This window comes from Megalops cyprinoides, chromosome 2, assembly GCF_013368585.1.
Source record: "Megalops cyprinoides isolate fMegCyp1 chromosome 2, fMegCyp1.pri, whole genome shotgun sequence".
Classification (NCBI taxonomy): Eukaryota; Metazoa; Chordata; class Actinopteri; order Elopiformes; family Megalopidae; genus Megalops; species Megalops cyprinoides.
Genome location: NC_050584.1, coordinates 51,306,520 through 51,331,918, shown reverse-complemented (window position 1 = coordinate 51,331,918; position 25,399 = coordinate 51,306,520). Strand labels below are relative to the sequence as shown.

Genomic DNA, 25,399 nt, shown 5'->3' with positions numbered 1-25,399 from the left:
ACCCTGACAGAGCTTTCAATATGAAAAACAATCCACGTGTAAAGGGGAATACATTCTTTATTTCAGAAACACCTCTTGCATAAAACATGTACTTCAGCAGCAAAATGTAATGTTCATCAATGGGAGGTTCACTGGACTACCCCCAAAGCAACATTCTGTGTTCAAGGTGTGCAGGGGAAAACCTCACCATCCTGATACATACTTAAAAGCATGATTCTGAAACCCAGCTTTCTCAAAATTAAAAAATGAATAAAATTACCCAAGTACCATGCAGTGGTTCAAAGCATACACGTGGACTGAAGTATCTGGATGTTTGGAAGATTTCACCGCAGTCTGAGAACCTCTGGTTAGCTTCAGTTGCATAGAAAGAGATCATTGGAGCGGTTAAAAATTCCAAACAAAATGGGTCATATTTTTCAATACTGTCAACACACCACCTGTTATTCAAGGTTTCTCAATTATTACCCTAGGATCAGGAAAGATGGTGTCCCACCACTAATATGCTGTGGACGTCAGCACTGTCTGCAGTTTCCCTCTTGACAGTTTATGCTGGAGCAACCTGTAGAGCCTTTGCATTCAATGTATCGTAGACAGCAGATGGAATTGCCTTTTAATATGCCCTGGTAGCTGTGACTCGATCAAAGGTGACTAAATTCTAAAGGTCAAATCCACCATCTCAACACGTTACAAAATGAAGCACTATGCGCTTCTTAGACTAACTGGGACGTATATCTCTGGTTACAACCATGTCCTTCCTGTCCATTAAGTTAAGCAGGTCAAAGTTTCACATTTTTGTAACTTTCATTTAAATATCTTTATAACTATAATATTAGTTATCCATCTCTGTACTGCAAGGACTATTCCTTTTTATTAAAAACCAGACTAGGACTATGCGCATGTCAGTAATACTCTACACCTTCCATTTCATTGGAACCTTTTAATTTGCAGGGATTCTAAATGGAAGAGATTACACATTGTGCAGTATCAGATCTGTATGCAGACACTGCCGCCCTGATTAAAAATTAAAGTGGAGCTGGCTGCAATTATGAAACGCGTGAACGACGCCACAGCGATGCAGAATCCATCCTGTTTGCAGTTAGACTGAACACATTCTGAATGCTTAGCTTTCAGCTATAAGGACAGTCACAGCAAGGCGTCAGCTCACACGCTGTTCTGCTCATCCACTACAGGAGCTCATTATGCTGGTGGATTTTTACTTAATGCTGTTGTTGTCGTTTTGTTTTTTTTTTTAATCCTGTCAAATACTATTTTGCCCAAGCTGTGTTGTTTTTACACAACGTGATAAATCAAGAAAATGACTGGAATTAATCTGCAGTAGTAGATATACAAAAATATATATACCCCAGTTTCATATCTGACATGCTGTTGGAGTACTGACACAAGTACCGTACAAAATGCACAACCTACTGTAGCACCAAACACACAGGAAGCACTACCAACAACTTACATAAATATACATATTTTTTAAAAAATTTGTATTTATATATGTACTCCTATTATCTCCATCTATCTTTTGACCAAATATATTTATTGCCATTTGTGTCCATAAGTTACTGTTTTCTACCTTATAGACATTATTCCTCAGAACTGCTTGACAATTACGAAAATGCAGGGAATGCATCCAGACACACACAAGCATGCTCTCAAGCACACATATCATGCACACTCATCAACACACAGCACAACTCTGGAAGTACAGGCTCACTGGAGCCTCTGTCGGCCTGCAAGCTTCTTGGCCGAGGGCTAGACGACAAAAAAAAAAAAAAAAAAAAAAATCACACACATTTACACAGGAGCATAAACATTTTTGTACCTGCAATACAGCCAGTATTTTTTTTTTGCTAACTCTTCATAATGTATTTCCTTATCATCACCAAGTAATAATTATATATTTTAATTCAATGGAAACAATAAATAACATTCAGTGTGTGCAAAGAAATGCTGAGTCTTTCCTATTTTTGTCGCCCCCTTGTGGGGATTTGGAATAGCAGAAAAGAGTAAGAGGGGATCCAGGGTAACGCAGGGTAGACGTTATTTTTAACGCGTGCCCTCCGCTTCCCCCTGCCCCTCTACATAGACACACACCAAACTTCCAGTATTGTAGCACTGTTTTTTTTCAACTTTGACAGCAGTGTGCCAGAGGGTAGGGGTCCATGTCATGGAATATCTTTCTCTGCAACAGAAAGAAATGGAGACAGATTTCAGCATCAGTGCACAGCACCACTCAATGCCAGGATCTCCCTTCTGTAAACAACATGTCAGCTGCTAAAGGGGTACAGTCATGGCATCAACAAATATCTACACAAAAAAAAAATTCAGCATAAACAACTGCCTCTCTGCTTTGGCTATGTTGCTGCGCCAGCTATGAGCACGAGGTGAAATCCTGCCACAGGCTGATTGATTGTTCCCTCCCCGACCACATGCCGGCCCCGCTCCCCCCTCCCTTACCTTTCTGCGAGCCCTGGTGCCGTTGGCAGCGGGGCACAGATGGGGGCAGGGGCTGGCCGGTGCGGGCCCTGTGACGCTCCAGGCTGTCCAGGATGCTCTCGGCCAGTCTCCGGACGTCGCTGTGGGTGCCGGGCTGCGTCATCACCGCCTCCAGCTGCTGCAGGCCCCCCTCCTCTATCAGCATGCTGCAGTACCTGGAGGCTGGCGAGACGAGACGAGACGAGAGACAAGCGTGCGCCGGGTCAGACAAGGTCGCGTTTTCCACGCGCTCCTTCCACGTCCGGTCCATGCTAATCTGTGATCTTAGTGGGCTGATTCTAAGCCCTGATCCTACCAAGCCTGGATTAACCTGATCCCTGATCCCCCCCCCCACACACCCTGTTTCCAAACTCGGCCTGCGGTAATTACTCCTTACCGTTCTTGCTGCACACGTGCTGCATGGCCCAGGCAGCCCACAGCTGCACCCCGGGGGTCTGGAAGCACTCCAGCAGTGGGAAGAAAGGGTTGAAGGACCTGACAGAAAGGGAGCAAACTGTTAATATCACGCAGAAGGTGCCAACTTCACCTTTCACTGTAATACAAATCCACAACATCAATCTCGCTACACTTCTAGTAAAAACACTTCCTGCCGTTTTGAAATCTGTTCACCGTAATTTCAGGAGTACAAGCAAGCAAACAAAACGACTTACTGTAACAAATATGGCTCTGTCATGTAGCAATTTACGTGAACAATGAAGTTCATGCAAAATATACACAACCTATCGATCTTATTTAACAAAAAGTATGTGGAACATAACAGTGTGTGCACACTTCTGCATAAATGAACAATAGAGCAATAAATCACTGTAGATTAAATCTAGGGGGAAATTAATGAAAAATGACCTGTTGCTGACAAGGAAGGATTAGCAAAATATAATCATTTGAAACAACTTCCAGCCAACCACTGCTTTTTAACTCAAAGTCTTTTCAACAGCATATGTTGTATATACTGCTGAATATTGTTTCTAAATTACAAGGTATCACTATTATTGTTCATCATTTTTACTGTCCTTGCCATACAAATGTGAAAAAAAAAACTGTTTCTAGTCTAGTCACATGACTGCAGCTGATCCAGACACCAACCTGTATGCCACCATTTCACACTCTGGTGTGGGCCACTTCAGGATAGCAGAGTGCTGAAAGACACACAAGCACAGCTGTTGACACTGACACCTCTACAGCAACACACACACACACACACACACACACACACACAAACACACACACACACACACACAAACACATAAGCTCAGATGAAAAAAAGATTTGGGCGTACCAGCTCCTCCAGCAGTGTGGAACGGAGAGGCAGACCGAGGGTCCAGACGGCCTCCCCCCTGGAAGTCAAATGGGCCAGGATTCCTGCTGCAAAGTAGCTGACCTCAACCTCGGGGCTGTGCAATAGGTTGCAGATGTGATCCAGGAAGCCCTGCACCATCAGCTCTGAGTGCAGCTCCCCCACCTCCGCGATGTTGTTCTGAAACATAGGGCCATATCCGCTCTCGCATGTGATTGATACTTTAACCGCACACTGACAACTGCACAGAACCACTGTCTTACATTCACACACCACACTGGCACTCATTCACAGATACTGAACACCACACTGTCTCTCATTCTCTCTCTTTCGCACGCACACACACACACACACACACACACACACACACACACACACACACACACACCCTCAGTGTTCAACACTGGCAAACACACACAGATCCAGTGCACTACACCGAGATGCTCACTGATCCCCAGTTGTGTTGCCACCCACGCAAGCACAGTGAACTCACCAGTAGCCCCAGGACTTTCTGTTGTATGGACGACTCTGATGGGAAGGACTGCAGAGAGACCGGGGGGAAACACGGCATTCTACTTTAGCACTATGACACCACAGATTAACAAAGAGTTAAATGGACACAGCTGTGCAGGATACTGTGTGCAGCGTCTCCTGTGTGAGGAGGTCGAGTGTAGGTGTCTACAACAGCACCTCGAGAGTGCTGTGTACCTCTAACACTTTGATGAACAGCTCCAGGCCCTGGTTCTCAATGAAGTGGCGACACGTGGTGGGCGACTCATCGGTCAAGTTCCAGAGCGCGCTCAGTGTGAATTTCAGCGTGGCGTCCACTATGCCCTGGGCGGTCTTCTGACGTACGATGTGCAGGAGTTGCTGCAGGGAGACACAGACACCGACGATGACTCCTGATTCCAGTCCACCCGTATCACCACATTGGACTGTAGTACAGAAGTCTGAATTCTCACCTTAACAATGAACAGCTCTGCACCCAGCTGTGCTGTCTGCTCTGTGGACAGCTGCAAAGAAACAAAAATGTCAGACAAGCCCTGCTCATGGTGCCAACACTATGGTCTGCTCCTTTGCTCTTTGCCATCTCTCTCCCTTCTGCCATCTCCTCGTGCCTCACCTTAGCTGCCAGAATTGAGATGATGGCCACTGCCATCCTCTGCATGTTTTGGTCTTCGTGGTTACACAACCACTGCATCACCAACTTGGCTGCTTCAAACCTGGAAGACGTGTAAATATACACAAACGGTCCGCACGTCCAGTGATGGTAGCTCATTGTAAAGATATAGACAAGTTTTATTCAGAGCATATTGAGTGAAATTATACATGGTCGGGGTGGGTGTTTGGGGGTGAGGAAGTATTGAACAGTAGGTCTGAGAAGAATGAAATGGACCAACCTGTTGAAGGGAACTTCTTGCAGGATGCGGTCGCTGCAGAGGGAGAGCAGGCAATTTTTTTGCAACTGGAAAAGAAGTGGAAGCAAAATAACCGTAAGAGAGGGGTCCCAAAAGGTCACCCAGTCAGGTAAAGCTTCCTCATTTTTCATAAACAATCACATGTGCCCCCTGATTATTGATATTGTGCACCATTTATTGTGCAGTCATGACATGAGCCATTGTGCTCCAGGTGGGAAGAGGAAGTCAGATATACACGAAGAACTGTGAAACACGAATCAAGGGAAGTGGTGAGAAAAAGAGAGTATTGGAAGGAGATCAGGTTTAAGTGTGTGGATATTTTCAGGAACAGGTCAGTTTTTTTAGCACTGAGTGCTGGTGGAGTGGGACTGTGGATTCCAGTTAGCAGTGATGAATACCTGCTGGTGGTTGGGGAAGTTCCTCATGGCCTCCAGCAGCAGCTGGGTGACGGTGCCCAGCAGGCGGACAGGCATACCGGCTGCCAGGTCCTGCTTGGTCAGGTTGAAGACACAGGCGCTGGCTGCCAGCTGGACGTGCAGCGTCAATGGGTGGTTCTGCATTCCCATCACCACCAGCTGAAGCACAGAGAGACACTTAATGTCTTATAGAGGGGCTTCCATACAGACAGACATTAAGACTGAAGTGAAGTGAGAGCGAGATGACTCTTCCTCAATGTACCTTCAGGATATCTGGCCGTGGTTTCTCCATCACATGAGTGAGGCTGAAGAGGTGGAACAGGGCCTCCCGCACAAAACACTCCCGCTCACTATATCTGCGCAAGGCCTCGCAGATCTGCGTTTCGTTAGCCTCCCCAGTTACCTGTGGGAAAATTTGCATATGAACACACATGCTCATGCAAAAATCAGCACAACTACAACTACATACCAACTGAACAAGAGGGTCCCATCATGGCGCTTTCCCTGCCCACCTTCAAGCTGCCCTCTCCAGACAGGAAGTCACAGAATCCTGCATCAGTGGCCAGCAGCCCCACAAAGGTCATGCCGGGCCTCTGCTCCACGAAGGCCTTGACTGCCGCATCCGTCACCTGCTTGCGGCCGGACACGTCCAGCGAGACCAGCGCGGGGAGGATCCCGGGCTGCTCCAGGAGCTGCCGGGCCACGTCCGAGGTGAACTGCTTGTCGTCGGAGATGTCGAGGTGCTGCAGGCCTTCCAGGTGGCTGAGCACGAAGAGGAGCGAGGCGGTGGTCATCTCCAGCCGCTTGAGCTGGTGCATGGTGAGGTAGCGCAGGCGCGTCCGGCAGCCCAGCAGGGGCGACAGGTTGGTGACCGAGGTGTTAGAGATGTCCAGGCTCTCGAGGCGGGGCAGGGCGCAGACGTCGGCCAGCCCCGAGTCGTAGAAGTCCACGTTGGCCACGCTGAGCGAGCGCAGGCCCTGGAGGGAGCTGAAGCAGCGGCGGTTGGGTTCCTCCAGCGACATGGTCAGGCCGTTCAGCACCAGCCGCTGGAGGCTCTCCTGGCACTCCTTGTTGGACGCCAGTCCCCGCAGGATGTCAGAGATGGTCAGGTCCGCGTTGACCTTCGCTGCGTCCAGCTCCAGCAGGCGGTGAGGGCAGATGGCTCGGCGGAAAGCTTCGGCCGAGATGCGAGCTGTGCGGATGCAGGCCCGGCGCAGACGCAGATACTGGCAGCTGCGGAAAATGCCCACCGTGCTATCATTCAGCAGACCTGGAGGGAGACACATAGCTCAGACAGCAATCGCAACCTGCCGCCTTCCATCATTTCACAGCACCTGCAAAATAACGCTGGACTACTGAGGAACAGCCTATAGCAAGGTATCACACTCAGAACAAACAACTTGGAACATTTCCAAACAATTGCTTGATAAAACTGCACCAGTGTGAGCAACAGGCTTGGCTGTGTAATGGACAACCAGGTCCCTGGCTTCCTACTTTCTGTATGACAGAACATGTATTTTTAAGATCCTCAAACTTACACCACCTGAAAAAGAAATACCGTGGTTGTCCGCCACTAGCAGATGTGTGAGCTCTTGTGTGGAACTGCTCGTTGGCTAACCGCCATCTGCTCACCCTCAGTGGCCATCTTGCACAGCAGCTGGTCCGCCAGCTCTTGCGGGAAGACCACGGACTCGCGAAGACACAGGGACCCATCGGCTTGTTTCACACAGAACCGCTCTAGACTGGTGCTCACCAGGGACAGGCACAGGTCTGTCAGGGACGCTGGGGATGCCTCGTCCTGCAATGAGCCCACAATATCCACACACACTGTCATACCCTGCATGGATAGCACACCCAAGAAACACGTCAACTTGTGCACAGACAAACTGCTTGTGAACCTGCCGTCAAAGCAGCTATACACGAGCAAACACGTGACTCATAAGTGACAGACAGATGCAAGTGAATGGTACACCTTTTACCATGACTATTATACAGTCACTTCACCTGCAGCAAAGGCGCAGAGTAGCCTACACAGTCAAGAAGAAATAATGGAATTCTGCGGAATCAATCACAACATAAATATGAACACAGGACTTGCACAACTCACGGGATTAATGTCGCCAAGAAAAAAAAGTCTCACTAAAAATACAAACGGGCTACACCTTTCCATCCAAGAAACATTTGAAATACAAAGTTATACTGAAGCAACTAATTTAAAAACTCGTGCCACTCACAATAACACAAGTACATTCAAGGTAATCGACTAGGCAATATTCCGCACAGCATCTAAGCTAGATACAATATTGAAAAACAAAACAAAAAAGTATCACAAAACTATGAAATGCCATAAGCATTAGTGCCATATTGATAAGGACGTACGATGTTGTGCTGCCTGAGACTGCAGACATTCCAAAGTCTTGACCGGAACTATCACATTTATGATTAGAATTAAACTGCTAACATCCGTCCCAATTTGTCTAACGCTAGAACAAACTATTAGAGTGGCTTGCTACCTAAGTCAACACAAATTCACGTGAGGAGTTAGCTATGGTTAGCTGCCTCGGCAACTGATTAGCAAAATCCCTACCAATAAAATTCAGATACCTGTTTACAAGCCAGCCAACTAGTAGGCGTATACACTCAAAGTCGAGCATGTAGTTGGCTAACGTTATTTAATCAAGTTATTAGCGAGCAGATTCAATCCATTTCTATAGCAGCAGCACTGGGGCTACCTTAAGATTATCAGCAAAATTGCTTTGTCTTTTCTTAATTTGTATGCCGCCCTGCGCTGGGAAGCCCGCTATCTAGCGAGATGTGGCTATAGCTAGCTTGCGAACTACGACAATCTGGTTGGTTAAATAACATAAGTAATTAACGTTATCTATTTTTAAAATACTACGAAGTCAGTTAGTAATTGATGTTAAGTTGCCTAACACTAACTCAATGCAGGCACTGCAGTTTTCAAGCTGGCAATCTGGAAGAATCTGAAATGCGGAAATCAACTCACCATGATGAAAAGTAGGTATGCAGCTGGCTATCGATCGAATGCAACACAATCAAAATGCAAGCTAGCCAGCTAGCTAGCTTTGCTCACTCGCTAGCTGGTTAACGCTATGTGCGAAATTTCCTGAGGCTAGCTCGCTAACCAGCGAACAAGCTACTTCTGCAGGTAGCTGGTTTGAGTAGCTCAATTGTCCTGTTCCACTTGCAACACCAGTATCTGGAGATTTTCTGTTGCATTGTTTACATTAGATTCGTAAGCTAACACAGATGTCACGTTACTAATCTTTATATTCTCCGTGAGGATCGTTCAAACGCTTAATCGCAAAAGGAAACAGACAAGCTTTGACAAATAAACAAGGTCGCGACAGAGGAAGTACATGTTGACCAAAAGAAGGCGGGCGCAAGTGTACGGAAGCCCATTCGTACAAGTTCATGGCGGTAGTAAGGTAACACTAAATGTTTCGTAACGTTTGTACCGGAGGGACGAATATCATATGCCTTTCTTTTTCCACCGTAAACCGTCTCGCCGAAATTAACATTCAGTTACCGGTAGTTAAGGAGCTGTATCATTTAATAATCGATTCGAGTCAACATTAGTTACAAGCTACTGCTACCCACCAAGGTCATAACCAAACTGAAAATACACGTGTAGTTCCTGTAGGCTGAATCGTAAAGGTGTTTCAGGAATGGCCGGATTAATTAATTTTGAAGACGAGAAGGAGGTAAAGCAGTTCTTGGATAATTTAGGAGTGGAGTACAGCTATCAGTGCCACCGAGAGAAGGATCCAGAAGGTAAAACTGCTGTTGTTCTAGACGACGGGTTCTAGAATGATGTTCGGGGTGGAAGGAGTTCACCCGGATTACTTGTACAATATGTTGGGCTTTTAAGCATGTGCGGTTTTACGCGAACTGTGTGTGTATCTGTGTGTCAGGCTGTCAGCGGCTCGCGGATTACTTGGAGGGTGTGAAAAAGAACTACGAAGCCACAGCTCAGGTGCTGAAACACAACTGTGAAGTGAATGGACACGGCGAGAGCTGCTACAAACTGGGGGCGTACCATGTCACTGGCAAGGGTAACGGTCACCCCTTTCATTAACTGAGAACTTTCTCTAATAGGTACCAAATAAGTTGTGCATGTAACCAAGCGACAGCCTAATAAAACGAAGCAGAGTAACTGGGACAGGAATGATTTTTTGCATGCTGAACACAGCTAAAGGGCATCGTCTAACCCAATTTGCCTGGTGTCTTTGCATAAATAATGCATAGGAATCCCTGGGAGGTCATTCTCTTCTTGCAAACCATTTTATCTTCTCTGCTTATGTTGTTCCAGTATGTACTCACTAGACCAGGGGTGTCCAAACCTCTCCTGGAGGGCCACTTGTCCTGCATGTTTTAGATCTCTCCCTGCTCCAACACAGCTGATTCAAATGATCAGTTTGTTATTCAGCAGCTTCAGGAGTTCATAACGAGTTGATCATTTGAATCAGCTGTGTTGGAGCAGGGAGAGATCTAAAACATGCAGGACAAGTGGCCCTCCAGGAGAGGTTTGGACACCCCTGCACTAGACTGTTTAACTACATTTGCCACTTTTCCTCTGCAATATCCACTAGGTGGAGTGACTGAGTGTCTGAAGAGGGCCTATTCTTGCTTTATGCGAGCCTGTGAATCGGGGGGTAAGAAATCAGTGGACGCTTGTCATAACGTTGCCCTGCTGGCACACGATGGACGAGCAACGGATGGGAGCCCAGAAGCGGGCGTGGCCCGGCAGTATTACGAAAAGGCATGTGCGCGGGGCTTTGCGCCCAGCTGTTTTAATCTGAGCGCACTGTACATTCAGGGTGCTCCAGGGGTCAACAAGGACATGCAGCTGGCTTTGAAGTTTGCACTGCAGGCCTGCCAGCTAGGACATGTGTGGGGCTGTGCAAATGCCAGTCGCATGTATAAGATGGGTGATGGGACTGCACAGGATGAAAAGAAGGCAGAGGAACTGAAGAACCGTGCCAAAGAGCTGCATGGACAGCAGAGGGAGCGCCAGCTGTCATTTGGGGACTGAGGAAGGGACCACATCTCTCCATGCCAAGTTTGAATAAAGTACAAAATTATGTATGCCATTGTGCTGTATAATTTAATTCTAATTTAAACTGTGCACCCACATTTGTCTGTTCATCTGTACATGAATGAGTGCTTAATTCATTCTTGCATGTCATCTGTTGTATTAAATTAAATATTTTAGTGTTGCATTTTCCCCAGGTACAATATAAGGTGACGTGTAAGTGTACTATGTACAGTTAAACAATTAAATGGACAAGCAGACATTTGTAAGGAAATAGTGTATTAAGACTAACTAATTTGACTATTTCTGCAAAGCTTATACTGTATAACCAAACAAGAAATATCTGAGCAAAATGTTTTTGAGATAATCAAATCCAAAATTATGAGAAGATACATTGTGGAGATATGCTTACACATATATTAAACTTTCTCTCGGTCATTCAAAAAACAAAACCAAAAAATAAAACAATACAAAAAAAACTTCCAAGCAAATTATTGCAATCCGTATCAATGTCTGTCCTGTACTACTAAACATTTACCACAAGGGAGCGCTATATCCCTAAAAAACATTGTCACTACGTTGCATGTAGAAACACAATACCACACTCTGCCGTAATCTTTCTTTTAACAGTTTTAAAAGAGATCATAAATGTTTTCACATTGAGTGATATAATTTAAAATACACGTCGATGTGTGAATAGCATACAAAGTCTAGCAAGGTAGAGCAAGTGTAGAATTAAAAGTATCAGCCTGCAGCAACATCCCACTTCTGTCCATTGCAGGATATTCTTGCTTGCAGTTCTCTCATTTTAAAGGACCAAAACTATACACCTCTGTTGCGACCTGCTCCTCTATCTATGAATATCTCTCTCTCTCTCATATATATATATATATATATATATATATATATATATATATATATACATATGAGAGATGGACACATAGGTAGATAGATTTAGAGGTATTTACCGAAGAAAATGTTGGCCATTGTCAATATTAGCTAACAGGTAGCTGTGAGGGAGAACACCGTTCATTCACTGTAAACCATTTCTTTATACAGGTTCAGAGCTGCGAGAAAGAATGTTCAGGAACAACTAACAGGAATCACAAGCACGATCAGATAAGAGAAAACAAAATAAACAAAAACATTAGAATACAGTGTCTCATTAATTAACATAAATCTTTCCCTTCGTGAAAATGCAGCCGAGGAAAGGGGTGAAAATGTCCCTCGAATAATTAGGAAGAGATTAGATAGCCGTGAAAATGTATTACGCACTGTAAATTAAGTGATGACTGACAATACATCTATCAGCAACGTAAAATGTCGGAACAATCGCAGGCCATCTAAACATGCAAATATTGCCGTTTAGCACAGTTACTTCCTAATTAGCATATTCGTGAAACTGTCTAATCACACCAGGAGGCTAGAGCCGCACTTGCTCTGACGAGGAATTTGGTGCCAGCTGTGCACGCCATAGACTTGGAGGCTAACCGTCACCTTTGAGGCTCAGCAGTGGGGTGGGTGGGCCGCGCACACGGCTCCTCCCCCCAGTACCCGCTCATCCTCGGTGAAACAGATCGCCGCGGAGGCTCAGCACACTGCGGAGGCAGGGGATCAGCCTTATTCTCGCTGCAGCTACTCTGCTCGCTAAGCTATATCTGAACCGCAAACATCAGGAGCGGGTCGCAACAGAGGTGTAGCGACGTTCTTGAGTGCACGAAAGACGCAGCGTGAGGAGCACCGATCCCCCCAGGTCAGTTTGCGATTCATTTTGCATCCGTAAAATGGCTAGCCACCTAGCCAGCTAGCTAACTGCTAGTCTGAAAGCGGGTGGTTGGCTAGAGGATTAGTGAGCTAACTTTAGCTACCTATTATGTCCAGTAGCTTTGGGAAATGTGCTGCGTTTCGGATTGTGGTTTACTGCCTGAGCGGGATCCCCAAACACAAACGTTAATTGCTGTGTTTTTATTTTTATTTTGCATGCTACTCTTGCTAGCTAGAGAATGTCAGTCTTTTGTTTCCGAAGATAGCTGCTAGCTGGATACCGTCCGTAGTAGATTTGTTTTTAGCTATTCAGCTTGCGCGCGTCTGTTCTCAGTGTCCCCCTTCTTCACATCCTCGATGGCCTCGGGGCTTGGGCTATGGATGTGTCCGGAGTAGAGTATCCCCAGTCCCGCCCAGATCCGGGGAGTGTCTCCGCTGTGGGGCGTGGGGTTCATTCACTACACCTCCAGACAAGCATCGCCAAACACCAAAGTCAAATAAATTCAAAGAGATGGTGTTTACTGAACCTGCATTTTAGCTCGATTTGAAGAAATATGCGTCAGGCGGCCGACATAGGGGGCTAGTAGCTAACATGCTGCACAGTGTCGGTTAGCTGGCTGGAACCTCAATATGTTCTTGAGCATGACACGAGTACCCGGGAGAATTCAGCGGGGTTGGTTGTTTAGATGGGAGAGCGTGTGTTCATAGTGCCAACGAAATGAGGGATTTGTAGACCTCTAGTAATTCCCCTTAGCTACTCCGGTAGTTGTTCCAGTTAAATCTGTCAGTTTACTCGTGTTTGGACATGAGTAGATAACATTTTAGACAAGTTTGCATCGAAATTCTGTGGTTCCTGTTGGAGAAAAAAAATCCCCATCAATGTGTTTACACTGAACTAGCCGGTACTGTGTGAAAAGCTCCTGTTTGAGGTCGATATAATCGACGCCTAAAGCCAGAGCTTTTCAATGTAACTGCGCTTCCATGACTGGCTGCTGGAAGCGTTTGATTCAATCTTAGCTATATTTTATGTAATCAGATCACACGAAATTAATGTAGACGTCATGCACATGCTAGAGAGCAGTGATATAATCAGCAATGACCGTTATATCTGATGCAGTCAGTACACAAACCCAGTTCTTTTCAAATTTAAGATTTAAAATAAATTGATTCGATCAAACTATACAAGCCACTGCTATGTCACTGGCGTGAAAGTAAATTTGTCAAACATTAGCTTGCATTGTGCCCTTGTCATTGTATGCATCGATCTGTTACCGGTAAGACTTAAAATCTCCCAAACCGCAGCACAGCGGGAGCCGTGCCTCTCGTCTCTTTTGGATACAAGTGTGGAATTACCATTGCTGTCCTCATACCCTAGTTTCCAAGAAGAATGCTGAGTGCTACTGTACACACAGTAGCACTGAGCGTCGAACAGGGCGACTGGACTCAACGTGAAGTTAATCAGTTCAGATCCGTTACTGTTGGTCTCTTGTGTGAGGTGCGTTGTTTTCCAAAGTTGCATTATTATACGTTCATTTCTGTTGGTTCTGTTATCTTTGACATCTGTGGCGCTCCAGAAATAGCCGAAATAAATTAAATGTGTGCAGGAGCACAGTGAAATGCCAGAATGCTGTCTTGAATGCATTAAATCGTCTCTTTAAACACTGTGGTGTTACTAGCTTCCCTTGATTAATGTTTTTTTTTTTTTCAATTTAGCAGAAACTTCCAAATCCTAATTTTATCCATGTTGAATAGCTCAGGTAATATAAAATGGGATTTATTTCAGAGGCATCCTTGGGCAGTAGAGCTATGTAATATTATCAGACCCAAACCGTGTAACTTCAAATAATGTCGTGTGTCTTTACTATAGTGAGCTAAAATATATAAATTGCTGAATACTGTTTTGCACATAAATCAACTGTTTGCAGAAGATAAGCCAATCTTACTGAAACAATTACCAGATAAGGACAGCACTGCTTTGTGTAAAGTAGTTGTTTTTTGAATGGATCTTACAATGTGAATATTTCGAAAATTGATATAATCAAAGCGATGCTTGTGCTGGAATGCAGTCTTGCCACATTTAGTTATTTATAGTTCAGCGGATGACACAATATTTTTGTAGTTTAGCTTGTTTTTTTTTTTTTACACAACTTTACACTAAAAATGTATTTTTAAAATGTCAAAGAAGTACTTAATACATGTCTAACAATATATGGTGTAAAGAAATGCATCTATTTTTGAGAGTGTAAGCTGAGAGTGTAAAGGCAAATATAGAAGAAAAGGAATAATGCATAAACCTGGGAATCCGCGGTGTAATTTACTGCTGTAGGGGAATCTTTATGATTTTATTGATGATAATTCAAACACATCGCCTAAATACAACGTATGAGAGCAAGGCACCAGCATTAGGAGGCACACACAAAGTTATCAGTGTGAAATTTGTCCTGCATTTTTAGTTTTGACTGGTTTATGCAAGGCTCAGATAAATGCAGACTTAGTTGTTTAATTCCTTTTCGCTCACAAATTCTAACTAAAGGTAACATCAGACAAGCGCAGAGAAGCTTTTGTTACTTAAAAAAAAACATGTGCTTACACCAGGAGGTGCTTCATTGGTGACTTGAATCTGTTACACCTGAAGACTGGGGTTTTTAGTATTTAGAAACTTAACTTGACTGCATTTGTTTTATGCCTGTGTAACTCAGCTCCTTGGAAATGTACTGATTTTTGAAGAGCTTTTTGATTTTTCTAGCTGGATATTGCCTCCAGATTGGAGTTTTTGATCTGTAACTGCGTGCTGAGATGTGGGCTCTGACAGGACAGAGATGTGGCTGCATGATCTTGGGTTTATTTGTCTCCCATCTGTCTCTGGTGATGGTCCACAACTGAGGCTCTACGTGTGATTATGTGAGGATTACGCGCTGTGAAATTAGGCTCATGTGCTTGTCAGATTCCCTTTGTCTACATTGATTGTCCTGTTTGGCACCGTGTATCATTGCCATTGTTTGCAACTGCTTTATTGCACCAGGTCTGGGGTTTGTCAGCGCTTGTATGACAAGAGTTTTTCTGAAAGGGGGGGGGGGGGGGGGGGTTGCTGTGTGAAATGAGAGCTGAATGCGGGTGGATTGTGTGGAGGTATTTTAAGCTGTGGGGTCAATCCATAGGATGCCTTTTGCTCCAACATCTGCCTGACACAGTAAACCAAATAGCCTTCAAAACCCTGAGTCCTGAATTTGCGCTCAGTTTAAAGTGAAATAGCCTGGGGACATGTGGGGAGGAATTCACTGCCCTGTTCTCCATGTGGAAAAGAGTGCCACTTGCACTCAAGGTCACATAGCCCAGTGTCCAGTGTCTGACCTTCGTGTCTTATCTGTGCACTCTGACCAGCTCTGCTCTGAAGCTGCACTGTTGCTGTGTAATGTGCAGTGACTAGGGGATCACTGACAGAACCAGAACCATCAGAACAGTGGCGCCTGTGAGGTGTTGAATGCTTTACACTTTAGCAGGCATGAAACACCGTCAGTAGTGCATGCGAACGATGTTGCCCACTTGCTCACTTTATCGCCTCTTTTGTTTTCTGGGTCATTATTCCTGCGTATAGGAAACAGATGGAAGTGGTTGTGCCCTACATGTGCAGTTGTAACTCCCTGGGAACCTGCATTGTGCCCCCCCCCCCCCGCCTGTGCATGTGTGGGAAAGATGGATAAAGGAGTGTGGATTAGAATAGTGCCTGTTTGAATGTGGTGTATGTCTCTGATAACAATGGCTGGTGTGAGTGTGTGTACATGTTTGTCTGTGTGTGGGCATGTGTGCGGGCATGAGTATGTGTGTTTGTGTGTGTGCACACATACACGTCTGTGTGTGTGTGGGCTTGACTGTTGTGTGTGTGCTCTTTGTGTCGGTGTGTGGCGTTTTCGTGTGTGCGTATGGTGCCCGAGTATGTGTGCGCACATGTGCGTGTGTGTTGTGTGTGTGTGTGTGTGTCTGTGTGTGTGTGTCTGTGTGTGTGTGCGCGTGTGTGTGCCTGTGTGTGTGCCTGTGTGTGTGTGTGTGTGTGTGTGTTTATTAGAGGGAGAGGACCGCTGCTCGGTCAGGTCTGGACCAGCTCTCTGCCAGCTCTGCCAGCTGTGAGACGAGTGAGAGCGTCTGTTGCGTCTGCTTTGACTTTCAGTTCCGGGGAGGCAGGCATGGTGTGAACACCGCAGTGGTGTGATCAAGGGCTTAAATCGGGCTGTGTTGCCAGGAAGACAGTTTAAAGTGTTTGCCTGTTTTTCCTGTAGAAGGGCTTTCCAAACTCAGCCACACAGGGCCCCTGTTTATGCTCTTTCTTCTTCCGTTTCTACCAAAGTGCAGTTTTAATGGATCTCTTTTAATATATCTGTAGCCAGAATCGGCCATGTACAAAGATCTGGCTTCTGAGGTCACGTTGTGTGACATGCGTGTACATATATATGTATAATATATGTGTTAGAAATATAAATAACTTGGTAGAGCAATACTTGCAAACGTCTACATATTGACTTGTGATTTGTACATCTGAGTAACTTGTAATTCCTGTTTAATGAAAAAGTGTTTTTATTTTAGATTGCTATATATATACGAATATGTATTGCGAGTGTGAAGTTCACAACAAATAAGTTGCACCAGTTGCAGCTGCGTGCAAAGTCACTTCTCCTCTTACAGCACGTAATTCCAGGCTCCTTTTGATGGCTTCTGTGGCCTGTGGTTTGAAGGCTGGGAGTGGCTCAAACCGCAACAGTAGTTTTCTCTACAGCCTTGGTGCTGCTGCCGCCTGCTCGGCCGGTGTCAGTAATGTCCACCGGAGGGGAGAGATGTACGTTCAAACTGTCACACACAGCCGCTCTGTAGGTGTGTCTACATTGTTTTCCTTTCAGTGGTAGGGTTTCCATAGGAAATTCTGAGAGGATTTATCCACTCATGTCAGGCCAAAGAAAACTGGAACACCCGTGGTGGCCTTTTCCATACACAAAGTTCCCTTCAAACAGAAATCTGTTCCCTCACTGTTTCCCCCTGTTTTCGTGGTGGTGATGGTGAATGCAGTGGGAAGAGGGAGAGCTTTCACCTTGCTTTTAAATCTCCTTCAATAAACAGATTCAGCTTGAGAGCAAAAACACGACCTGCGAAGCTGAGTTAAGTGTTACCGTAATGGCAGTAGTCATATTACAAGGATATTTCATGATATGTACCAAGTAGTCCTCGTTAGAATTGTTCTGAATCCATATGAACAGACGTCTCATTATGGCAGGTAAACAGGGACAGAATTCCAGTTATTACTGTCCAAGTCCAGGAATACAGACGAAGTGAGATGCACCTGAGAGCCAGGTCTCACTTGGGAAATATGGTTGGCACAAAGCGACCAGGTTGTTGAACATGCAGATGGTACAGTGGCAAAATGCGATCCCACAGTAACTGCAGGCAGCAGCAGGTCTGTAAAATTGTAGAGGACATGTGAGGGTAAGTCCTCTGTCATCCATTCTCTTTCCTTTTAAGACCGCAATTAACCTAACTAATATTTCATATCATTGTAGTGTAGGGCAGTGTAAACGCTGAACTTGAATTAACATTGACCTTGAGCTGCAGCACGCAGACACTGCACCAGTGCGCCAGTGATTCTGTGAAAGACTCCGCTTCAGGTGGTTGCTGTTGTACTAGCTTGAAGGCAATGTACAGATTTGATAAACCTCGCATATGGCTCATTGAAGGCGTTTACAGCTGGAACCGTGCATATGCACAGTAATATGTTCTGTAATAAAGTGCAGAGATATTATAAAATGATGCAGTGTGGCATATCAAAATGAGATTAAAGAAGATCCCAGTTAAGAAGCTAAACTGGCTCTGTGATTATGAATGAAAAAATGGAATTTATTAGATGTAACTGGTTGATGGCACGATATAATTATCTAATCTAATCTAATATTCTAGTATTTATTATTTTTACTTATTGGGTTCTTTGTTAGATTCTGCATAATCCATGTCACTGTCATTAAGAGTGTGCTTTAATAATGCTCACAATAAACTGTTGAATTCATCATTCCGATCACAGGTTTAAGGCTGGCTATAGTGCGATTTGAGCCGGGCTGACCCCTCCCTCCATTGCAGCACATGCACACGGGCTTCCCCCAGGTCCTGACATTTGATTTTATTGCAAGCTTATCTGCAGCTAACAATGATCCAAAAACGATGACCAAACCAGTTTATAATGAATAATCGTATTTGAGTTGTCATATTGAACAGCAGTGTGTCTGTGGCTTGACGTGGCTGTCTGTGGCTCTGGGAACAGTGGGGCGACTCTGGGTCCTCTCGGTTTTAGTTTCAGCTCTGCCTTTGAATGCATGGGAGAGAGGAGCACTTATGTCTGTCATAATCCACAGTCATTATCAGCCCGAGGAGGAGCTGGCCTCCCGCTGTACTGGTATAACCCAAGCCTGAACTGCGCTTTAACTTCAGCCAGAAATCCTCTCAGCCAGCGATGAGCGCTTCCTCTTCATTCATAGCAATTACGCACACTCGCTGTGTGATTTGCATTCGCACACAGCCGTTGCAGTGTGAGAGCGCCATGGGCCCGGGGGTGGAAGGCTGCTGACCGGGCCCTTCCGGGTAAAGAGGCTCGCACGAAAAGTGCGTCGCACGAAAGTGCACTCGCCCTCGTAACACCACCTTCCCTTTACTGCTGCCGCCTGCAGACGTTTGACAGATGCCCTGAGCTCTCGGCCCCCGCGACGGTTCCGTGGCGATTGCAGTAAGAAATCTCGGTGGCTCGTCAAGCTGGATCAGGGAGATCAGATTACCCCTTCCGAGCAGCTCTGCAACCCTTGCGTTTCCCCGTTGTCCCCCTCACGCCGACTGACAGGCCGAGCTTTGTGTGTGTCCTGTCGCTCGGAGAGGAAGAGGGGGGCGAGTACAGAGAGAGAGGGAGCACAGTGACAGAGACGCTCGGGACGGGCCGCCGGCGTGGGAGGCCCCATTGATCACTATGCAAGTATGTAAGAAATCTGTGTGTGAGTGTGTGTGAGGGAGGGAGAGGTCGGTGGCACAGCCAGTGCTGGCACTTGTTTAATTCTGAGCTGTGCTGCATCTGTTATTGGGGCAAAGCGGCCTACTGTGGGGGAAGACCACAGGGAATCCATATGCACCATATGATTTGACATCTCATGGTTACAGCTCCACTGTGTTTATGTGTCTCAGAACTCAGTTTGCTAGTTGCCTGAAAGTAAGTGGTGTACATTTGTAGAACTGAATATGAATGGATACACCGTTCTGTTGTGCTGGAAGTCACTCCGGATAAGAACGTCTGTTAAATGCATGTAAAGTAATGAGTATGTAAGTTGTTCCAACACTTACGAGAGTTAAAGAGACAGTGCCTTGAGCATGTGTGTGTTTTATGACAGCAGAGCACAGGCAATTAGTTTGTAGCACCAGGCTGTAGAGGTTAGGGGTTGGAATGGGGTCAGTCGGGGGTGTTCCCTGCTTTTGCACTGCCCTGCCATTGTCCTCTGTGGACTGCTTCTCTATCTTCTGTGTCATTTCAACAATGAAGTTGAGGCACGACAGAGAGTTTGACAAGAACACAAAATTGAACACATACAGGAATGAACAGGAGCTGTTGTGTTGCAAGTTGCAGCCTTTCTGTGATACCTTTTGATGATTTGATTACACTGGCTGATTACATTCAATACAGTTGATTACATTACATTTACATTTACTGAGTCTTAAGTGACCTAAGACATTGAGTATCTTGACTGTAAACTTGATCTTTGCAGAAAATCCCGCCTCCATTATTAACTATGCTTGCGGTATGAAAATGTTAACTGAATTTTAAATTGGGATATTGTTCTAGACAGCAGCTCAACCTGCTTTTCCTCTTCCATGCAAACTCAGTTACTCCTTTTCTGCCGTACGCGGTAGTGCTGTTCTGCTGTCTGTTTCTGGGATGTCTGTTTGACTCCAGTCCAGTGAGCGTTCTCCCGGAGCCGGGTTTTTATAGAGCTCATCTGCACTTTTCCATTCCCACACTAACGCTCTTCCACGACCTGCCCCCCTCTCTCTCTCGCGCTCGCCCTGCGTCGCTGTCGGAGCTGCTGTCAGCGCCGAGCTGTGGGTGATGGGGCACCGGAGCTGTCGGGCAGATAACAGCGAGGCCGCTCGGACACGGGGGGCAGCAGGGCTGGCGGGACATCAGTTGGTGCTCCTTTGAGGCGGAGCACGGGGCTCTTCTCATCGCTGTCACAGTCGCGGGTGTGAGAGGGGCGGAGGCGACGTGGCACCCCGCGCCATGTGGGAGCCAGAGCTCTTCCCTCAGGGCAGGCCGGGGCTTGGGGAGGGGCAAGAGGGGAGGGGGGACAGCTGGGCTGTGTTTGTGTGTCGGGATGAGACAATGTTATCGCGCTGTTTACACTGGTCTTCGTGCCTCAGAGTGCGCACACACACACACACACCCGTGCAGAGTGGGAGGAGGGGGGAGGGGGTGGGCTGCAGCTCAGCTAGCCCCTCCCAAGCAGGGAGTGTCACAGGCCTGGGTTTCACTGCTCCTCTCTGTCTGGCCACATCTGAACACAAAGAGCCCGAGGACCGGGCACGCTGTCGGATGGGATGCAGCATGTTGTGGAAAATGTCAGCTTGCTGTAGTATGATTACAGCAACAATACATTTCTCTCTCCACTGAAAGGATTCGCAACATGCCCTCTTTACCTCAGACACAGTGATCGTTCCATGATGGGAGAGAGAACAGCGACACATTTACCTAAATGGGAGGCTGGGCCCCTGCTGCCTTTAAAAGGGCACTTTTGGGTGCCTGTGAGAGAAAATGATACCGAAAAGAGTTTTGTTGGTTGTCAGGAGGCATGTATCCGCCCCATTCCTCGGGGCTCATTCTGAAATGCTTATCGACTTTTTTTTTTTTCCCCTGAAAGCATAAAATTAATTTCAAACTCGGATTAGATATGCACTGAAGTTAGACGATGTGAAGATAATTGTACAACCGGTCAAACAACTGACTGTTGTTCAGAACACAGCCTTGTTTAACCTTTTAACCCTTCGAGAGGGCTTGAAACTCGTGAAGCTTCAGTGCTTGAAAGGAAGGTCATTGCATTAGATCCATACTTATAAGGGATCTTAACCATTTTAAGTGGAAAATAGGGAGATGTGAAAAGTGATTGGAATTGTGTGATGAAGGATTTGTTTTTGTGTTTTCTTGAAAAAATAGGCTAGCCAGCAAATAAGTTTCCTCAGCCTGCTTTTGTGTGATCGCTGACGTATCTGTCCGGTACAGTAAAGTGCTACCTTTCATTTTTTCCCCAGCATAGTTTTGTTCTGTGGCTTGGAGATGGACTGAGGCGAGTGTGTGGGGAGTGGCCTTGAGACGGCGGCTGATTTTTAAAGAATATGACAGGGTATTCATTCCCCTAGTCAGATCACATCTCAGTCAGGACATGTCTGTGGCTGTAAGCATAATGCCCAGTCTCCAGCTCTGCCTTCTGCCGAATCACAGTCAGTCACGGTCGCAGTCGACCCGTCTGTCTGCAGTCTGCAGGCCCGCGGCGGCCGCGGCGGTAACCGGAGCACTGCAGACAACATCGGTGAGGAGTGACTGCGGATGTATTTACATGTGAGCTGACAGGACATTCCCCCTCCCAGACGAGAACGGTGGCGTTACAGACTCTGTTCTGCGTGCGGCCCCCTGCTGATGTGGAAGGCCCCATGGTGAGTACAGGGAGGGGGGACAGTTCGGCCCAAATTCTCTCCGGCACCCTTTCTTCGGTCCCCTCCACCGGGACCCGGGATGACCCGCAGCCAGGGGGATTCACGTGTGAAGCATCCGGATATTGATTTGGCCCAGAGCACAGAGAGAGGGAGGTCCATCCGTTCATTGCGTGAGGGCCTCTGTCTCTTTGGTGTACATTGTTGAAGTTAGCGGGCTGCCGGTTATTGTGCTTTTGAGTGACGCCGTCGGCATCGCTGGAGAGCTCATTTCTGAGCTGAGCAGCCTGTCACTCTGCCTGGTTTCACTGGTGGCGCTGCTCGGTGTCCACCTTGTTTCCATTCCCCTGCTTTCTGGCCTCAGGAATGACTGAAGAGTACATCCTGTGACTGGAATGGAATGTGGTCCAGCACCTGGCGAGGTGCACGGTTGGGCCGGGGCGTTTCGTGTTCCTTCTCCTCTCCTGCGCACCGCCCGTGCATCGGCGGGGTCGTTCCCCGGCCTGCCGGGACTCGTCAGGGGCCCCCTGCCTGCGCCTGGGGCTCAACTCCTATCTCTGGTGAGGTCGAGGGGTCGCGGCGGTTACAGTTCTCCTCCTGAAAGCCAGCGAGAGTTTGGAAGTTTCTCCGGTTTTCTTTTGAGTCAAAGGGGACGGAGGACAATGTCGGAACAATGCCCCTGTCTATTTTTAGCCCGTACAAATAAATGTTTGGAAGCCTGCGCATCCTGTCTGTTCTTGTCACGCAAGAGGAGAAGAGAAGCGGCTTTCGAATGCGTCGGTTTGAGGTGTGCGAGAGCGAGCGAGTGTGCAAGTGTGCGTGCGTGCGTGGAGAGAGAGAGGCCTTCGGCGGCGGTGCTCTGTGGGAGAGCTTGTGGGGCGCGTTCAGGGAGAGGAGGGGTCGGAGTCGGGGGGGTTGGGGGGTCGGTGAGGAGCTACAGCTGCTTGTTCGGGCCGCAGCTGTTGCTTTGCGTCCATTACTCAGTGGCGCCGTTCCATCAGTGCAGTTCACTCCCTTCCATTTACACTCACGGACACACACTGTAACATTGTTCTGCTGGAGACGGAGGGGGGAAGAAAATCCCCAATTCATCATCGCAGCTATCTGTCCAGAAAAAAATAACACATCCTGCAAAATGGTTATTGTATGCTGTCAGAGAGGGGCCTAGTTCATTAATATTTGTTTCCTCATTTTCTTGTAGCTTGTGCTGGCTAGTTTATGTTTTGGGGCTGGGCTTTTAGTAAGTGATGTGGCTTTGACTGTGTGTGTGTGCGCGGGTGCGTGCTTCCTTGATGCGACTGCCCTGGGAGTCCAGCAAGCCATAGCTTTATGGCTCACTGGAAAAGAAGCAAATGCAGGTTCCACGGAGCTGATCTCCCTTATTCTCTAGCAGTGCTCTTGAAAGAGGCTGGGCGACCTGAAAGGCCCAGCGGGGGTCCACAGCTGGAGGAGCGGGCGCGGCTCCAGTGCCGGGGCAGCCTTGTTTTCCTGGTGTTTGAGGCTGTAATTGGGCGCTTTATGAGTCCAGAGAGACGGAGGCCTGTGTTAGGCAGCCATGCGTGGAGCGGAGCGGAGCCGGGCAGAGGGAGCGGCCCCCTGGGAGCCTGTCCACCGCCACGCTCCGCTAACCGTGCTAACACATCCTGAGCCTGCCTCCACACTTGGGCCTTACACAGCCTGAGACTGCTACCACACTCGGGGCCTGTACAGCCTGAGACTGCTGCCAGACTCAAACCCTGGACAGCTTGAGACTGCTACCACACTCAAGCTTAACACAGCCTGAAACTGCTACCACACTTGGACTCTTACACAGCGTGTACTTCACACTCTGAGCTGGCGTTGGTGCTGTTGCGGCGTGTGGCTGCAGGGTCAGTGCTGTGGCGGCTATGCTGTGGGATGAGCTCATCATGAGGGATGGGGGGGGGGGCTTCAAACAGCAGAGGAAAGAGTATCTGGAGGGCAACAGCCCTTTTTCAGAAGGGCCAGGTTCTGGTTGCTGTGCTTAGGCAGCCAGGTCACGCAGAGTGCTCATAAAAGCCTCTGATCTCCCTGCCCCCATCACACTTTTCACTGGACTGTCCAGAAGTGGAGCCGCTTTCCCTTTTTATGACGTTCTCACAAAAGGGCCAGAGCTGCAGTAGGGTGTATTTTTCAATCATCATCATCCAATTCTCAAAAACAGAATAGGAAAAAAATACAGTTCATCTGAGGTGAAGTGTAGCTTGGTAATTTAAGCTTTAAGATGGAGGTTAGGTTTTCCTGGGGTGCTGAGAAGTGGAACCTCTTGTAAAATAGTGTAAATTTACTGTTTTGTGTGACATACATTTTTCTGTCAGCATTTCTTTAATTATTATGAGTGCTGATTCCAACCCCACGGTTGGTCATTACTTCACTGTACCGTCGGTGATAAGGTGGAAACTCAGAGGCTGCGTTTCAGAGACGGAGGCATTGTTTCAGGCCCGTCTGCCAGAGTGTGCTGTTTTGTGCCTGCGGAGTGTCAGGTTCCAGCATGTCGCTTTCCCCGTCAGCCTCAGGGCCAACCGGTACCTTCTCCTGGGAAAGGGAGTGTGTATGTGTGTGTGTGTGTGTGTGTGTGTGTGCGTGGGTGCGCGTTAATGCGTCTCTCAGCGGACCACATAAGATATGTCAAATCTATTGTGCCTTAAGTGAGGGGTGGGGGGCTCTGATTCACTCTTGGATTTGGGGGGTAGTCCCTGTGCCCTGGCAGTGGTTGTGGGTTCTCGTTTTAAAACGGGTAAAGCGTGGAGCTTTAGCGGGCTGCTGTGGGATTAAAAAGCTGTTGGTGCGCAGTCATGTGGGGCCGCGGTGAGTCATGCAGGCGCGCAGCGAGAGGGTGGGAAAGCAACAGGACAGGCTTTTGATGGCTTTCACAATGTGGAGCCATTTGGAGAGACAGTGTGAAGTCTCCGGGCTGAGCACAAGGTGTGGTGCAGGCTGTGAGCTGTAACCTGCACCTCCCTCACTGCATTCAGAGAGGAGTACGGTCGCGTCAGACACAGACCCAGACACCTGGAGTCACACTGTTTCTGCCTGGCTGGCATGACTTCCAATGCTTGCCTGCTCTGTGCCAGTCTGTTTATGATGGCCATGGTTTTCGCAGTGTGTGTCCATACCAGAATTACATTACATTACATTACATCACGTTATCATTTAGCAGACGCTCTTATCCTTACATGGGTTACAGTTTTTACATGTTATCCATTTATACAGC

At 47.1% G+C, this 25,399-nt stretch overlaps 2 protein-coding genes across 2 annotated transcripts; one reads left to right on the top strand and one right to left on the bottom strand.

Moving 5' to 3' along the window:
* Nucleotides 1-1,779: 1,779 nt before the first annotated feature.
* On the bottom strand, nucleotides 1,780-8,980 carry zyg11 (zyg-11 homolog (C. elegans)). The gene is made up of 15 exons (XM_036522528.1): nucleotides 8,644-8,980; nucleotides 7,269-7,434; nucleotides 6,149-6,906; nucleotides 5,899-6,039; nucleotides 5,619-5,795; nucleotides 5,203-5,267; nucleotides 4,926-5,025; nucleotides 4,765-4,815; nucleotides 4,511-4,672; nucleotides 4,296-4,343; nucleotides 3,785-3,982; nucleotides 3,592-3,644; nucleotides 2,885-2,982; nucleotides 2,470-2,670; nucleotides 1,780-2,194 (listed from the first exon to the last, which is right to left on the bottom strand). Exons 1-15 carry the CDS (start codon nucleotides 8,644-8,646, stop codon nucleotides 2,178-2,180), a joined length of 2,238 nt encoding a protein of 745 aa, XP_036378421.1. The 5' UTR covers nucleotides 8,647-8,980; the 3' UTR covers nucleotides 1,780-2,177.
* A 90-nt stretch (nucleotides 8,981-9,070) lies between these two features.
* LOC118773436 (cytochrome c oxidase assembly factor 7) lies at nucleotides 9,071-11,173 on the top strand. Its single transcript, XM_036522373.1, has 3 exons — nucleotides 9,071-9,431; nucleotides 9,572-9,712; nucleotides 10,250-11,173. Exons 1-3 carry the CDS (start codon nucleotides 9,326-9,328, stop codon nucleotides 10,690-10,692), a joined length of 690 nt encoding a protein of 229 aa, XP_036378266.1. The 5' UTR covers nucleotides 9,071-9,325; the 3' UTR covers nucleotides 10,693-11,173.
* The last annotated feature ends 14,226 nt before the right edge of the window (nucleotides 11,174-25,399 follow it).